This window comes from Hemitrygon akajei, chromosome 3 (assembly GCF_048418815.1).
Source record: "Hemitrygon akajei chromosome 3, sHemAka1.3, whole genome shotgun sequence".
NCBI lineage: Eukaryota > Metazoa > Chordata > Chondrichthyes > Myliobatiformes > Dasyatidae > Hemitrygon > Hemitrygon akajei.
Window position 1 is genome coordinate 35,347,994 of NC_133126.1, and position 18,806 is coordinate 35,366,799.

The following is an 18,806-nucleotide window of genomic DNA, read 5'->3' on the forward strand; positions in this document are numbered from 1 at the left end:
AACCTCAGTGGTAGCAAACATACCAACATCTCTGCTAAAAGATGAGGTAGTCAACACTTACTTCCTGGTTGATTAGCAATCAAAATGATGATCTTGTGTAGATACTGAAGTGATAAATGAATACTTTGCACCTATTGTTAACAAGGAAAATCAAAAATCACAGCAAAAGAGGAAGTACTGAGAAAATGGTGGGCAGTGTAAAAAGTAGTTATCGTTAAAATTGTCAATGGTGTATATTTCTTTGATAAAGGAACTTCACAAAGGACATCGGAAACCTCCATGTATTCTAGAACCTACCAAATATTTTTAAGGAGAAAGTTAAATTTCCAGAAGAATGGGTAAAGGGAGGAAGTGGGGACATGTTACTGACATTTATGATCAGCCATGATCATTTTGTGTGAGAAATCAGCTATTTTCTATTTCAATTTCTATACTTACACCTATAAACTAGATTCATGTCTGACTAGTCTGTTGGTGTCCTTTGAGGTTGTGATTAGTAAAATAGATTAAAGGGAAACAGTGGTTGCAGTATATTTAGATTTTCTGAATGCTTTCAATCAGGTTCCATACCAGAGACTGGTCAATAATGTCAGAGCACGTATAGGAGGTAATCTGGCATGAACTGGTTATTCTGCAGAAAGGAAACATGGGAATATGGAAACCTTGGTATGATTTTAAATACAAAAGGGAATATAAAGTTGGTTTAAAGTACAGTGAGTGGGTGAGAACATGTTAGGTGGAAAGTAATTAAGGAATTTGTTCAAATTACAAATGTGTTTCAAAGAGTAAATGCAAAAAATTGTTCCATTTGTAGATGTGTCCATAACAAATAACAGACCAGAACAAATAGCAGATCAATTAAATTTTGAGGAATTTCTTTATTTGAAGTATTGAAAAAATAATAATTACTGCTTATTGAAGTTGTTGGGAGTTGGCACAAAAATATTCAAGAAATATTTTCAGTTATGCAAATATATGGAAGATATATTTGGTATTTACAGCAGAAGGTAACATATTGGCATCGTACAAAGAGGCTCAGGTAAAGTTTCAACACTGCCATTGTCTAGTTAGATCAAGTTGCCTGATTTAAAAAAAAACTAAAAGCGGTGGAAATCTGAAATATAAAAAAAAATTAGAAACTCTCAGTAAGTCAGGCAGCAGATGTAAGGAAAAAAAATTAATGTTTCAGTCACCGACTGAAAAGTCAGAATAATTCAGAACTGATTATTTTCATTTTCTATTTTTAACATTAAATAGCTTGTTACTATACCTTATATTCTATCAACTCATGCTAACCATCCTCACGAATACTACTGAAAAACAGAAGTAATATTCCCTTACATTTTCAATACTTTCTTTCGAATCTCTACCTCCTTATCGACTGTTGGATCTTCAAAGAGTTGCACTCTGAAATTGTTCTTTCGTAGCGCTGTACCACATTCCTGACAGTTTCCAGAACCTCTGATAAATAACAGTTCTACACAGCTCTCGCATCTGTTAAAAAGGTAGACTTATTTCAGATTAATTTCTTTTATAAATTGTGAATGACTATATCATTCTCAACACCATAATGTATTTGTCGAATTAATTTGCAAGTTCAAAAATACAGCATTCCCACAGGTACAAATACGCTCCTCATGTATTGGAATATTTAATGAGTCATGGTATTGAGAAAAGTATTTCAGCAATGGTAGTAAAAAGAGCATAACACAGTCACTTCAACAATGATAAAAATTTTGGTATTCCTTACAATCCTGTAATCACAAAGAGGACAGAAAACTATTTATTTTTTCCAAAAAATTACAGAACAGATCTTTTTAAAACACTGTCTACATTATCAGTATCAGTATATATCTGGTCACTCTTTGTCATGCAAGGCATTTGAAACATAGCATTAAAAAATTTAAATTATTTCAAATCTATGGAATTAACACCTGCTTAAGTATGTTTATTTCAAATGAGGAAGAATTATTTGTGACCATGATACAGTGCACCAGAATGCCTCATCTATTGCCAGCACTCCCAAATGGAACTCTTGATGATCAGCTGTTGAAACTAATGTCCCCAAGTGAAATGAGAAACATGGAATTCTGAGATTTATTAACAGATTTTGAAGGATTAATTCATTAGTTTACCCAGTCTTCATGGGATTCCCTAGCACTACACTAGGGAAATTGTCTCTCAGATCCTGTGCCAAATGTGACATGGTACAGGATCCCAAAACACAACAATGTCAATAAAATTTTGTTAGAAAAATTGTAGGAGGCAGTAGGAAACAATAATTTACTTTAAATTATTTTGGTTCACTTTAATGTTCTTAATTAACATGTTTGTATTATTTAATTTTTTTATATTATCAGTTTCATCTTTGAACTCTTTCCTTCCATCCATTACAGATACTTAAAAATGAACAACAGCTTTTACAACAGGTAATGGTTTGTGTTATGTTTTGTAACTTTAAAACATTAAACTGATTTAAAAGAAGACACAGGAGTCTGAAATGTGTGTATAGCTTCGTGTTTACTTTAAGCGAGGCGCGAATGTATCGTGCAGCGTGATGATGTGTGAAATTCATGTATTTATGCATATAAACTGTAATGAATTATTTAAACAAACAAAGCTTAATCAATCTATATATATATATTTACAAGATTGCTCAAATATTACTTAGATATTAAATACACAACAGTTTGCCTCCAAGTTTTGTAGGCTATTGTAGTAATGCTGAGCTGAAGACTCTGTTGACAGAAGCAAATTTGGTAGTTCCTTTACCATCAGCTGAAGTTACTATTTTTTTGCATCACAAACAATAATGCCATAGCAAAGGATACAGCATAATATATGTGGCTCATGAAAATAGTTGGTGGAAAAGGGAAGTCTTATGTTTATATATGCAATGTATTTCTCATGGTATGTAACTAGATTTTCAAGTTCAAGTTTTGTCATTCAACTATATGATGTATACAGCTAAACAAAACATCATTCCTCTGGGGCCATGGGGCAAAACGCAGTACACATAGCCACACATAGCACATATAGTTATGATCCAGCACATTCAGTCCTTGAGTGGCACGGCCTGAAGACTGACAGAAAGTATGAGGAGCAAGTTTATGTAAGACAGACTGGCATTCTTATAATAAAACAAACAGTAGTATAAATCAGTGAAACAGCAGCAATAAAAGATGAAAAATAACCAGTCCAGGATGAGAACGTGTCCATGAATTGACTGGAGGGGTGGTGGTAAGGAGGCAGGCCATTCAGACATTATACATATGTGTGTGGTGGGTGGCAGTAAGGTGTTAAAAATTCTGACAGCCTAGGGAAGAAGCTAAACACAAAGTACACTGCAGATGCTCTGGTCAAATCAACACGTACAAACAAGCTGGAGGAACTCAGCAGGTCACGCAGCATCCGTTGAAACGAGCAGTCAACATTACGGGCCGAGACCCTTCATCAGGACTGAAAAAGGAGGGGGCAGGGGCCCTATAAAGAAGGTGGGGGAGGGGGGGAAGGTGCCAGGTGAAAAACCAATCAGAGGAAAGATCAAGGGGTGGGGGAGGGGAAGCAGGGAGGGGATAGGCAGGATAGGTGAAGAAGGAATGTAAGGGGGAAGCACTGTGTAGTAGAAGGAGGCAGTATCATGAGGGAGGTGATAGGCAGCTGGAAGAGGAAGCAGAGTGAAAGTAGGATGGGGGAAGGGAGAGGGAAGGAATTACCGGAAGTTGGAGAATTCACTGTTCATGCCAAGGGGCTGGAGACAACCCAGACAGTACATGAGGCCAAACTCCAATCTGAGTTTGGCCTCATCACGGCAGTAGAGGAGGCCATATATGGACATATCCAAATGGGAATGTGAAGGAGAGTAGAAGTGAGTGGCAACCGGGAGATCCTGTCTGTTGTGGTGGACGGAGTGTAGGTGCTCGACGAAGCGCTCCCCCAATCTGCGTCGGATCTCACCGATGTACAGGAGGCCGCACCGGGACACCGGATGCAATAGGTTACCCCAACAGACTCACAAGTGAAGTGTTGCCTCACCTGGAAGGACTGTTTGGGGCCCTGAATGGTGGTAAGAGAGGGGGTGTAGGGACAGGTGTAGCACTTACGCTTGCAGGGATAAGTGCCAGGTTGGAGATCTGTGGGGAGGGACGTGTGGATCAGGCAGTCGCGGAGGGAACAATCCCTGCGAAAAGCGGAGAGGGGTAGAGAGGGAAAGATGTGCTTGGTGGTGGGGTCCTGTTGAAGGTGGCGGAAGTTGCAGAGGATAATATGCTGGATCCAGAGGCTGATGGGGTGGTAGGTGAGGACAAGGGGAACACAGTCCCTGTTGTGGTGACGGGAGGATGGGGTAAGGGCCGAAGTGCGGGAAATGGAGGAGATGCGGGTGAGGGCATCATTGATGATGGCAGAAGGGAAACCACGACTATTAAAGAAAGAGGACATTTGAGATGTCCTGGAATGGAAAGCCTCATCCTGGGAGCAGATGCAGCGGAGATGGAGGAACTGGAAATAGGGAATAGCATTTTTACATTTGGCAGGGTGGGAAGAGGTACAGTAGAGGTAGTTATGAGAGTCAGTGGGTTTATAGAAGATATCAGTGGGCAGTCTGTCTCCAGAGATGGAGACCAAGAGATCGAGAAAGGGGAGAGAACTGTCTGAGATGGACCAAGTGAATTTAAGGGCTGGGTGAAAGTTAGAGGCAAAGTCAATGAAATTGACGAGCTCAGCATGGGTGCAGGAAGCAGTACCAATGTAATCATCAATGTAGCGAAGGAAAAGTTGAGGAGCAGTACCAGTATAGATTTGGAGCATAGACTGTTCCACATAACCCACGAAGAGGCAGGGAAGCTGTTACCCAGCTTGACAGTTCTGGTTCTTATACTGCCATACCTTCTGCCTAATGACAAGTGGTCAGAGATTGTGGGCAGGATGGAAGGGGTCTTTGACAATGCTGAAGTCAATATTCAATGCTTCTGACACATGCCCTGAATGGGAAGGGAGGGGACAGTGAGACTCCAATAATGTCCTCACTATCTGTTGCAGGGTCCAGCCACCTAATACAATGCAATTCCCAATCCAAACGATGATGCAGCTGGTCAGGACACTTTTAATGGTGCTCCAGTAGAATATGGTGAGAATGGGTTTGGGGGTTTGGGGGGGGGGGGGGGGGTCTTGCTTGCCCGAGTCTCCTCAGGAAGTATAGGTGCTACTGTGCTCTCTTTGCTAAAGAGGTGGTATTGAATAACTCAATAGCTAAAAATCTATGACAAAATAAAAGACTTAGAAACCCATCGCCCTAAACCTACATACGTGAAAACCCACTGACAAACGTACAGGAGCAAATAATTGGGCTGTAATTCTAATCTATTTTGGATTCATCAACATGCCCATCTAAGTTTTAATAACCATTATACACTCACAATGAGATAAGTTGTAGCATATAAAAACAATGTAAACCTCAAAAAGAGCTATTTTTGTTTGATTAGATTGCAAATACAATTTATCCCAATTTAGAAGCCATAAGAAAATAGGCAATACAATAGTGGCTAGACTTCTGGAGAGTAAACCAGAAAAACACCATCTTCCTGGACTCAGTTTTACCATGAAGAATAATTTACCCCATGGAATTAGCAAATACCAAATTACCTCTCCGTTCAGCTCATTGTGATACAGAACCAATTTGTTGCCTTTATTAGTGCCCTGGAATTTCGGATAAGGCAAGGAGAACTTTTACACTGACTTTGAAAAATATCCTGGACGTCATTACAAAGTGAAATGACCCGATCTTTCTAAGTAACTTCAAATTCAGTTTCAGGAAATGCACAATCCACTGGCAAAGGAAGAGAAGGAAATGCTAACTCCAATGAAGTCCTTCTGGTACAGTATGGCCTCATTATAATGAACAACCCATTTCAAAGTTCAAAGTAAATGTATTAACAAAGTACATACATGTTAACATCACCAACTCTGAGATTCGTTTTCTTGCAGGTCCAAGGAACACAATGTTTTGAGCAGCTGCCAATCGGAGATCTGAAGCGTGAGATGACATAGCTCACTCAGGTTCGCCAACTGAGTGGAAAAGACATCGAATCACAGCAGTTTGGTGTTCTGAGCAAATGCCAATTAGCATTTGGGATTGACTCCCAAGAACAAATTAAATTAAGGCAGGGGTAAGTGGAACAGCCATTGTTGGAATGGACAGAGTTAGAGTGGGGATTTTGAGGCTTTAGCTCTTCGAGGCTTCAGCGTGGAGAGGCTTCAGTCAGAGAAAGCAAAAAGCCATAGGTAGATTTTTTTTCTCCCTGTAGTTTTCCCTTCTTTATATATACTCACTTAGAACAGTACAGATGGCAGGCAGGATAGCTGAATGCTCCTCTTGCAAGACATGGGAAGTCAGGGAGACCTCCTGTCTCCCTGACGACTATACCTACATGAAATGCATCCAGCTGCAGCTTCTAACACTCAGGGGGCTGGTGATAGATAGGACATATAGAGAGGTATTTACACCCGAGGTATAGGACACAGGAGTCTCACTGACAGTCAGGAAGGGGAAAGGTATTCAAGAGCCAGTTCAGAATATTCCTGTGGACATCCCCTCCCCTCAACAACAGGTATATCACTTTGGATACTGTTGTGGGTGATAACTTAGCAGAGAACAGTCTAAGTGGTCAGGTCTCTGGCTCTGTGACTCAGAGGAAAGAAGGGAGAAGAGGCAAGCTGTGGCAATAGGGAATTCATTAGTTGGGGAACAGAAAGGAGGTTCTGCGGATGAGAATGAGATTTCCGGATGGTATGTTGCCTCCTGGGTGCAGGGTCCAGGACAACTCGGATCAAGTCCTCAGCATTCGTCAGTGGAAGAGTGAACAGCCAGAGGTCATAGTTCATGTAGGTACCGATGACATAGGTAGGAATAGTGACGAGGTTCTGCAAAGTGAGTTCAGGAATTTAGGTGCTAAGTTAAAGGTCAGGATCTGCTGGATTGTGATCTCAGGATTGCTACCCAAACCATGTGCCAGTGAGGCCAGAAATAGGAAGATCACACGTGGGTAAGGGGTTGGTGTAGGAGGGAGGGCGTCAGATTTTTCATTCACTGGGCTCTCTTCCAGGGAAGGTGGGACCAGACCAGTACAGAAGAGACAGTTTTCACCTGAACTGGAAGGGGACTAATATCCTAGCAGGAAGGTTTGCTGGTGCTGCCGCGGGTGGGTAGGGGTGGGAGTTGGCTTAAACTAGAATTGCAGGAGGATGGGAACCAGAGATGCTATGACTCTAATCAATGAAAGACCACACCCAACAGGTCGAAAAACAAATGACAACAAACTGCAGCTGTAGCCAATAAAGAGCATCCTGATGTATGCACCTTTGCGGTTCAGATATCCTAGTGTTGAGTGAAGAGCCAGTGAAATGGCATCTACTGTGGACCTGTTGTGACGAGAGGCAAATTGCAGCAATAGTGCTCAAGGCAGGTTACCACATTCTCCTTAGGCACCGGTATAACTGACGCAAGATGAAGCAGGTGAGTAGCTCAGACTCCTGAAGTGAGAAGTTAAAGACATCAGTGAACACTCCAGCCAGTTGATCAGCACAGGTCTGTCTTACTTGGCCAGGTACTCTACCTGAGCCAAATACTTTCCATGGGTTCATTTTCTTGAAGAATGCTCTCGTGTCAGCCTCAAAGACTGAAATCACAGGGTCATCAGGGGCTGTAAGTGTTTGTGAAGGTTCCTCCATGTTTGATGATCAAAGTGAGCATAGAAGGCATTGGGTTCATCTGGAATAGTTGAATCATCTTTGTAAGAGGTAATAGCATTCAAGTCCTGCCACAGTTGTTGAGCATCCCCCAGTCTGTAATTGGTCTGTAATTGCCACTTCGCACATGAGATGGCTTTCCAGAAATCATACCTGGACCGCTTGTACCTTACTTTGTTGCTAGACTAGAACACCACCTATCTGACCCTCAGCAGATTGCAGATCTCATGGTTCATCCAGGGTTTCTGGTTGAGGAAGACTCTGAATTATTTTGTAGGGACAAACTCAGCTACGATTGTTTTAATGAAGTCCATGACAATATGGTGCCTTCATTCAGGTCCTCTGATGAATCCTTGAACATGCCCACTCTACCGACTCAAAGCAATCTCAAAGGCACTGCTCTGCCTTCAGCGATCACCTCTTTGTTGTCCCTATCACTGAGGCCTTGCTCTGCCTATATGCAGGTAGGAGAGACAGCCAAGTAATCAGATTTCCCGAAATACTGTCTAGGCATGTAAATGTAGGCATTTATAATCATGGTATAGCAGTGGGATCCCTGGTGCTGCAGGTTATATACTGATGATAATTGGGCAGAGATTTCTTCAAATGGGGTGAGCAGTTTCAAGTTTGAATGATGACGGCATCATTCAAAATCTTAATGTCAGCTTTTGATGGTATGTGAACTGTGGTCATGATCACAGAGGAGAACTCTCTTGGTAAGTAGAAGGGCTGGCACTTAATTATTAGATGTTCCAGGACAGAGAAACAACAAGTCCAGCTGAAGAAAGAACCTGAAAGGAGAATGAAATCTGGGAGAAAGGGAAGGAGGAGGAGGACCAGTAGGTGGTGGTGGCCAGGTATGAAAAAGAGAATTGGGAGCCAGACTGGGAAATGGAAAAAGAGAAAGGGAGGGGAGAAATTACTAGAGGTTAGAGAAATTGATGTTCATGCCATCAGATTGGAGGCTACCCAAACAGCATATGAGGCATTGCTCCTCCAATCTGACAGTGGCCTCATTATGGCAATAAAAGTGGCTATGACTTGAGATGTTAGAATAGAAATTTGGAACTAAAATTAACTACCTACCGGGAGAAGCCTGCCTGTTGTGATGGACGGAGCAAAGGTGCTCGACGAAGCAGTCTCCCTATCTAGGTCCGGTCTTTGAACAGGGACATGAGCATAAAATTAACATTTCAATACTAGATAAACTGGAAAAGTAAAAAGTTAGTGGTACTAATAATAACCTTGAAAACATGTAGTAAAGATCAACCCATTGAATTACTTTCTCTGAGACATGGTTTCACATCGATCTCATTCATGCTCATTGCTGACCACAGACTTAAAATGGAACAAACAATACAGCTCAGGAACAGGCCCACCATAATACTGCATCCCAAATTTCTCTCCCTGTTCATGTGGTCTCTTGAATGTGGCATTCAATTCCCTATCGCCTCCCTGGCAGAGTGCTGCAGGCACCTACCACTCTCTGCTTAAAATAAAACTTAATTCACACATCTCCTTTAAACATTTCCCCTCTCGGCTTAAACCTCAACCCTTTAGTATTTGACATTTCCACCCTGGCGTACTCTATATATACCACTCATAATTTTATATAGTATTTAGTCAGCCCTTGACCTTCAATACTCCAGTGAAAACAATCCAAGATTGTCAAAGTAATGCCAAGAACAGTATTAACAACTTCCAGCAAACAAATCAATTCATTGAACCTCTGAAACTTTATTTTGGCTACAAGTTGGTATGGAAACAAAACTGCATACATATCTAAGAGACAAGCCAGACACAAATCTTCTTCCAATTTCCTACTTCTGGTTTGCCAATATGCTTGCTGCGGTAACAAAATTACAAACACAGGAAATATTTGGAGAAATTTCTAAACAATAGCTAATGTTGCCAGTTTCACCACTGCAGGAAACTCTGCACTGATTTTGCTATCTTCTACACTTGCACAATTTTATCAAATTAACTTGTGGAATATTATAGTATGAATAACTCACACAATGTTTGCGGGGGATGGAGTAGAAAATAACATCAAACAACATCAAATTTTACATCACTTAAATGGTTTTATCAAATTGTGGCAGACTTTATCTCATATTCCAATCTCAAATATTTCACAAGTCAATTCTCATCTAGACATTAATTTTAAGACCAAAGAACAAATTAGTTACAATGATAAACAGAAACTGTAAATATAGAGTCCTATTGGGAAAATTAAAATATAACCGCATTTTGCTAAAAATGGATTATGATACAAGGCAAAAACAAAATTAAAAATCATATAGTGCCTGTTCAACATTCATCTTAGCTTCAGAACACATGCTTGATCTTGTAATGGGCTTGACATATCCCATTGTACTCCATGAAACTATCCAGATCTTGTAAATTGAATTAGTATTCTGGAATCCACAAGAAGTCGTCGTCTCAGGAATGTCTAGTAATCGAATACACTGTAAACTAATATGTGAAGTTGCAATTCAATCACAGGACAAGTGTCTTCATATCTAAAATACCATATTTAATGTATATTTCATTAAATTTGCTGCTTTGCGATTCACATACAAGTGTGGTACTTTATACAAAGTTACATATACATCAATTCACTACCCATTAATGTCTTCAGTGGAAATGTACTTAAAGTCATATATTAGATTATTTGGAGGGGTTGAATTTCAACTCTTTTGACATAATAAATTGCAAGAGAATTGAAATAATGAGATTTTTATATGAAATTTCAAGGCTAGAACAAAAAAGTGTGTCAGCCTTAACTGAACAACTCCACGGTTCAGTTTTTAAACAAAGTACAGTCGGCCCTCCTTATCCGCGGGTTCCGCATCCACAGAGTCAACCAACCATGGATCAGGAAAACCCAGAAGTTCTCTCTCCAGCACTCGTTGTTTGAGCATGTACAGACTACTTTTTCTTGTCATTTTTCCCTAAACAATACAGTATAACAACTATTTATATAGCATTTACATTGTATTAGGTATTATAAGTAATCTAGAGATGATTTAAAAGTACAGGCAGTCCCCGGGTTATGAACGAGTTTCATTCCGTTATGAATGAGTTCCTGGTAGCGGTAACTTGGAAGAATAACTATCGCAGATACAAGTGAAAGGAACCCTGTGTGAAACACGTGACAAGTGAATCGGGACAACAAGGAACGCCTGGCCAGCGTAAACTCCCATGCCCGGGGAGTTTGCTACCTTTGCTATTCTTTGATTATTCAGGAGATTCAGGGATACCTAGCCAGTGTGCACACAAGATATTTAGTGTATGAATTCACATACTCATTAGTTTAAACTATAAGGTACTTGTCAGTAAATACAGATTTCTCTGTGCCTCATTGTAATTAGTCAGTATTTTTTTCCAACAGAGTATGACTGCTATGGAAACTGCACAATGGTGGACAGGAAGGCTCTACAATGGGTGGTCAAACTGCCCAATGCATCACTGGCACCAGCCTACCTGCCATTAAGGACATACAGAAAGGTGCCAAAAAGGGGCTAGTAACATTCCACACATCTGCACATGTACTGTTTGTCCCACTCCCAACAGAGAGGAGGCTACATAGTATACACACCAGGACCACCAAATCCAAAAAACACTTACTCCCCCACCCCCCAAGTAATAACACCTCCACCCACTAACTCCACCACTACTTTATTATTTCCTTTCAGTCACTTTATGTACAGCCTAGCATCACTTTATAGACATACAATCAATCTATGTATATAAGCTATTTATTGTGTTGTCATTAATATTATTGTGTGTTCTTTATATTTTGTGTTTTTTGGCTGCATTTGATCCAGAGTAACAATTATTTCATTCCCTTTATACCTGTGTACAGGAACTGACATTAAACAGTCTAGAATTTCTGCCCAGTCTTGATCTTATTTGCATTGCAACAGAATTAAACAAATCAGAATAATCCTCAACAGTGCACATAAGCCATTACAAATTATCTACCAACTCTCCTGTTTGCCAACATTCAAAGAATAAGATTAAACACACCTGTATTACGTCCCACCACCTACATAAATACTTTGAGTCATATGAAACCACAGCGTTAGGATCTCTGGCTTGATCAAACCAGTTTCTAAACAGCTACATTACCATCCAAAACAAATTGAATGTTTTTGCAATGGGACGCAGGACATGTTAGTTTATCAAGCTGAAAATCACAGTACTTCTTGGAAGTATTAAAGCACAAGAAAGTCAGTCTAACAGATGAATGCTCTATTTGGGCTCAAACTATGTGCTGTTAAAATAAAGCTCTTGACTAAAATGACTGTCCCTAATTAAGTCCACACCGCCATAGCTGAAATAAAATGTTCTAACTTTTGTATATGTTTCAAACTCAAAATGATGTAGGTGTTTGTTGGGACTGAATCTTTTTAGTTTTGAATCAATTTACGAAGTCCTCCAAAAGCCTACCTACAAAATCACCTTTTTTATATAACCAATAAAACTCTTTACTGCCAGAAAATGTCAAACATGCAGAATCACAATTTAATACATTTTGATTTTACAGTTCTTGCAAAATACACTGTAGATGACTTATTAGTTGGATGGTTTGGTTGGTGGCATAACAGTAGTGTAACAGGTTGAAGAGTGAACACAGCCTCACTAATAGGGTGAAATATAAAAAGCATTTCAAGTCACCAGAAAGAAAATAATTTTGTTGAATTAATAATTAAGTTAAAGCCATTGTTTCATTTAAATGCACATCATAAAGATCAGCACCTTTCAAAATCAACATTTGAGCTCGTGTTTCTGAGCTCATTACCCATAAATTGAACCACAATTAAAAAGTTAAAAAAAATCAAGTCCTGGGTATAGCCATCAGGAGTGTAAAAGGTACTCCACTCATTTTTGTGATGTGAGTATTGTTAGCAAAGTCAGCATTTTGTTATCCATCCCCAAATGCCCTTATGGTGATGCTGGGATGGCACAGAGCTGATACTTCACTGCTCCAGTTACCTTGATTCGACTTCATCCTCTGGGATTCTCTGTGTGGAGTTTGCACATTCTCCAAACAAGTGTGTGGCTTTCCTCTGGCAGTTCAATTTTTCACCTGCATCCTGATATGGGATAGTACATTAATTGGTCAGTGTAAATTGCCCCTAATGTGTAGGTGAGAGAGATGAAGAAGAAGAAGAATGAAGCAAATGTACAAAGGTGTTTATTGGCATGGGCTATGTGGGTCTAAGGCCCATTTCTGAGCTGTATGACTCTGTGATGGCCAGTCATCTATTTGAACCACTACACTCCTTCCAATAGATGTAAACACAAAGTTATTTGCATTATGAGTACACAAAAGCCCTACATAAAGAAACATAAAGAGTACCTCACAATCTGCTTACCTTCCTATCCCATTAGACATCCCCTGAATCAGTCACCATTGAACCTACAAACTGGAGTCAAGGCAAGTCATTCTTGATCCATCAGGACCACTGAAAGTCAAACTCTATTGTAGCTTTGCCAAACTGACATTTTTAGGTAGTGCTTCAGGCATGCCCTCATTGAACCAGTTTGATCCACTGGCATGATTGCAATGAAAGGGTGAGTAAAGGTTGAGTCAGCTCATGTGTTTGTGAAATGCTGTAAAAGTAGATGAGACAAGTAATTGCAAATTATCTGGTAGATTTTACCCACTGAAGTCAAAGTGTAATGGCTATGGAGAGGAAGAATGTTCAGGGTGCTAATTAATCTGCTGCTTCACTCTGATGGTGGTGAACTTCATCAAAGTTGTGGTTATACATCAAGCAGCTTACTTCTGGCCTTACAGATGGTGGAAAGGCTTTGGGGTTTCAAAATATCATAATCATTCAAAAAAATTAGAAAATAAAATTTACTGATTTTACACTGAACTAACCATTATATTTTGAAGTTATTCTACCAAAGATTCAGTGATATATGTGATTCCAGTAAGAGGTTTCTAATTTTATTACAATTTGTACTTCAGTAATCATCATCAGTGATCACTTGAGTCGAGTATGATTCTTCTCCTGGTGGTTGATCTGGTCACTTGTGACTCTTGAGATGACTGTATATTCAACAAAATACACCTCAAATCAATCCGGAAAGAAAAAGAATTGAACTGTGTGTAATTCAAAGTAAATTTATTGTCAAACTACATACTGTATATGTCACCATATACAATCATGAGATTCATTTTCTTGCAGGTATTTACAGAAAATACAGAATCACAATAGAATCAATGAAAGACCACACCCAATAGGCTGTAAACAAACCCACCATATGCAAAAGACAACTGAGCAAATACAAAGAGTGGGAAGAAAGAAAAACTAGATAGATGTAGATAAGCAAGCAATAAATATCGAGAACATGAGATGAAGAGCCCTTGAAAGTGAATCCATAGGTTGTGAGAACAGTTCAGTGATGGGGTGAGTGAAGTTGAATGAAATTAATCCTCTCTAGTTCAAGAGCCTGATGGTTGAGGGGTAATGACCATTCCTGAACCTGGTGCTGTGGGTTCCAAGGCTCCTGTACCTCCTCCTTGATGGCAGCAGTGAGAAGAGAACACGGCCTTGATGTATAGGTCCTTGATGATGGATGCTGCTTCTTGTGTCAGTGCTCAATGATGGGGAGGGGTTTACCCATAATGGACTAAGCTGTATCCACTACTTTTTGTAGGTGTTTCCATTCAAGGACATTGGTGTTCCCATACCAGGCCGTGATCTAAAAGCCAATATACTTTCCACCGTACATCTACAAAAGTTTGTCGAAGTCTTAGCTGACATGCCAAATCTTCGCAAACTTCTAAGAAGGTAGCGGCCTGCCATACCTTCTTCAGAATGGCACCTACATGCTGGATCTCGGACAGATCCTCTGAAGTGATAACACTGAGGAATCTGAAGTTCCACCTCTGATACCCCGATAACTGACTCATGGATCTTCGGTTTCCTCCTCCTGAAGTCAATAATCAGCTCCTTGGTCTTTCTGACATCGAGTGAGAGATTGTTATTGTTGTTATGTTTTGTAACTCCAAAAAACAAACAAAATAAAAAAACAGGAGCTGGAATATAGTTTGTCTATTTTGCTGCTTTTAAGTGAGGAGTTCACATATGACATGGTGGCGTAATGACATATGCCATTCACATACTTCTTGCATATACCCTATTATGAATTATGTAAACAAATATTGTTTGATTAAGCATTCTAATAATAATACTACTCAAATATTACTGAAATATTACAAACGTTTGTAAATACACTACAACTGGTGCTGCACTATTTAGCCATAATGTCAGACTCCCTCCTATATGCTGATTCATCAGCAACCTTGATTCGGCCAACAACCGTGGTGTCATCAGCAAACTTAAATATAGCATTGGAGCTGTGCTTAGCCTCAAAGTCATAAGCAAAATTGAGTAGAGCAGAGGTCTAAGCACACAGTCTTGTGGTGCACCTGTGCTGATGGTGGTGATTGCAAAGAATTAACAAATATCAATGCAACACAACAAACTGTGGAAGAAATTTTCAGAACTGGCTAGGCCAGCAACGAACTGAAAGACGTAAGAACTAGTGGATTCAAATATGAAACTGTTAAAACAAAAAGAAGCAGCTTGACTTCACTTGTCTGTAGTGCATTAAACCTCCACAGAAAACATATCCTGATCCTTCATTCAGACTTCTATTCAACCAAGATGGTGTCATTGTTTCACTACTAACTACAATCCACAATCTAAAATAGTTTTTTCCACTTTCTGTACTAAATCACTTATTATTCACAATAGCCAGGTCAATCAATCTGATGGTTAAGATTCATGGGATTAATTGCTATCAGAAGGCTGAATACCCGTTGGCTGCCCACTCACCAGAAGCATTTGCCATATTACTAAGAGCTAGAATCTTCCAAACTTTACATCAAAAGACAGCCCACCATTCAACAATCCAGCCTTGCCATTTTTTTCTGCACCAGTAGACCTTTGAGTATTAAGTCTCTGGCCTTGGCAAGAAACAGACTCTCTGACAAGAAAGGTTAACTATGTAAACATTATGCACTCATATAATTGTTTGCCCAAAACATCAAAAACGAAGCAGAGGTTATTTTGGGAAAACAGATAAGAAAAAGACAAAAGCTTGCCTCATTTCAAATCCTCACTTCCCACCAATGAGACAACCCCCTAACCTGAAAGGAACACTGCCAGAAAAGTTACCAATATTTTCCAAAGTAATCACATGTGGAAAAAAAGGAGGTATCAATGTGCATCAATGCCAGTTACATTACCACACCTGCATGCTAACACGTGCTCCTTGTCTTCCTTCAGCTTCCTTTTTACAATGTTCTCCTTACTACAAATGTAGATTTACTGTTTTACTTAAATTCATCATTAAAATGTTTTACTGAAAAATGAGATGAAGATGAAAAGTCAAGGCTGATTTGAGTAATAAATAACAAACCTTAAATGTCACTATGCAACTGTGAAACAAGTCAGTGTAAAATGGTGAAAGATGAACACTAAAAGTTCCAATTAATAGATAATTAATGGCACATTAAAGACCTTGTACTCATCTTTACAAGAGACAAAAATAGGAGGAAACAAAAATTTGATAAGACAGTAATTAATTAGCAAATAAAATGCACTAAAAACCACTGAGACTAAAAATCAGTTATTCCCTGCATCAAAAAGCCTACGATCTTGAAAACGAAAAGAAAGATGAATGCAGAAATAGCTGATGCTTAGTAGGGTCCAATACTCACTTGGTTCTTGCTAATGAAATTCTAGAGCAGAAGCACCTGTTAGGTTTAATCAAACGAGGGCATTTAAAAATATCATACTCAATTAAGCAGTCAATGTTAATTTGTGAAAGGGCAATAGTTTTTTCTTCAAATTTAATAAAATTTACTGAAGATATGGCAAGATCAGATGACATACAAATATATTTTCAGTAGGCATTGCATAAGACGTCAAACCAAAGGCTCTTGGGGTAGGATTAATACACGCACAGATAAAGAACAGATTAAAGGCCAAAAAACAAAAGAAATGGTTCATCCACAATCCAGCAGCCTTTCTCCAACAGATTGCTGTTAGAATCAGTGCTGAGCTTCCACTAGTTACAATCGACATGGGGACAAAGGAGAATCTACACAATATGGCACCTGTACAGTCATCCCTCGGTATCTGCGGGTGATTGGTTCCAGGACCCCCTCCCCGCGGATACCAAAATCCGCGGATGCTCAAGTCCCTTATATAAAATGGCGTAGTATTTGCATAAAACCTACACACATCCTCCCGTATACTTTAAATCATCTCTAGATTACTTATAATACCTAATATAATGTAAATGCTATGTAAATAGTTGTTATACTGTATTGTTTAGGGAATAATGACAAGAAAAAAAGTCTGTACATGTTCAGTACAGACGCAACCATCGTAGCTCTTCTGGGAACACTGATGCTGCCTCGGCATTAGCCGATCCCGATTCTCCCGTGATCTAGAGGCTGTGGCGCTTTACAGAGCTAGCCAGCCATCCCTTACCAGCCTTTATCTCCTTCCTCTCGCTCACAACACAAGTAACGACCAAACGAGACGCGAGGCGAACAATGCTCAAACAACGAGTGCTGGAGAGAGACTGATGACCTGTGAAATGGCGGGAGGCTACAGCAGGGTATGCCTACACATTACTTCATTCATGTGGATTCAGTGTAGTGCTCAGCACACGACAAATTCAAGTTTTGCTTTTTGGAACTTACTGAAATTTTTTTTCCAAATATTTTCGATCCACGGTTGGTTGAATCCGCAGATGCGGAACCCATGGATACGGAGGGCCAACTGTATAAAGTTGGAAGGAAAAGTAAATTATGAATAACAATAAACTAAGAGAAAAACTTGAACCCAAAATTGATAGAGAGTTGAAATGAGTGGGCAAAAAAGTGCTAACTGAAAGAAAATGGTGAGATAATTATTTTGGTAGGATGAATAGAAAAAAAATTAAATGACCAATAAGTGTTAAAAATCTGTTCCAAGTGCTCAAAGTGTCATTGTATACAAAACATGAAGTGATTAACTAGCAGATTCAGCAATAGTTAGGAAAGCAAATAGTGGTGAACCTTATTGCCAGAGGATTTGACTTCAAAATAAGGTAATACTGCTGCAAATTGTATAATTTTACCGAATCAAATCAAGGATACACTTACCTTTGTGACAATGCGATGAAGACTTGCTAGTTTGATTAATGGGTTTGCAAAATGGACAGCTGTTATTCTGCAAGTACATATTGAGCAAGATGATCTTACATTCACTGATGTTTACAAGAACCAGAGGTGATCTCAGTGAAAGCAAACAAAAGTGTTTCTGAGATTGAATCCTCTGTATGGAGAATCGGTAAATTGGTTTTATTATTGGCACAGGTACTTAAGTGCAAGGGAAATATTGGCTTGCATAGCATCCATGCAGTTCAATTCACTACAAAATTACAGAATTTGTACAGAGCCCTGGTGAGACCACACCTGGAGTATTACAGTTTTGGTCTTCAGGGTTAAGGAAGGACATCCTGGCTGTAGAGGAAGTGCAGCGTAGATTCACGAGGTTAATTCCTGGGATGTCTGGACTGTCTTACGCAGAGAGGTTAGAAAGACTGGGCTTGTACACGCTGGAATTAAGGAGATTGAGAGGGGATCTGATTGAAACATATAAGATTATTAAGGGATTGAACAAGATAGAGGCAGGAAATATGTTCCAGATGCTAGGAGAGTCCAGTACCAGAGGGCATGGTTTGACAATAAGGGGTAGGTCATTTAGGACAGAGTTAAGGAAAAACTTCTTCTCCCAGAGAGTTGTGGGGGTCTGGAATGCACTGCCTTGTAAGGTAGTGGAGGCCAATTCTCTGGATGCTTTCAAGAAGGAGCTAGATAGGTATCTTATGGATAGGGGAATCAAGGGATATGGGGACAAGGCAGAAACCGGGTATTGATAGTAGTTGATCAGCCATGATCTCAAAATGGCGGTGCAGGCTCGAAGGGCCAAATGGTCTACTTCTGCACCTATTGTCTATTGTCTATAAAAGTTCAT

General features: G+C 39.6%; 1 protein-coding gene across 2 annotated transcripts in view; it reads right to left on the reverse strand.

Moving 5' to 3' along the window:
• mnat1 (MNAT1 component of CDK activating kinase) overlaps positions 1-18,806 on the reverse strand; it is a 153,662-nt gene that overhangs the window by 92,694 nt on the left and 42,162 nt on the right. For both annotated transcript variants that reach the window (XM_073039540.1, XM_073039542.1), the window contains one exon: positions 1,342-1,494. In XM_073039540.1, the coding sequence (XP_072895641.1) occupies positions 1,342-1,494 (153 nt within the window). The remainder of the gene's footprint in view (positions 1-1,341; positions 1,495-18,806) is intronic.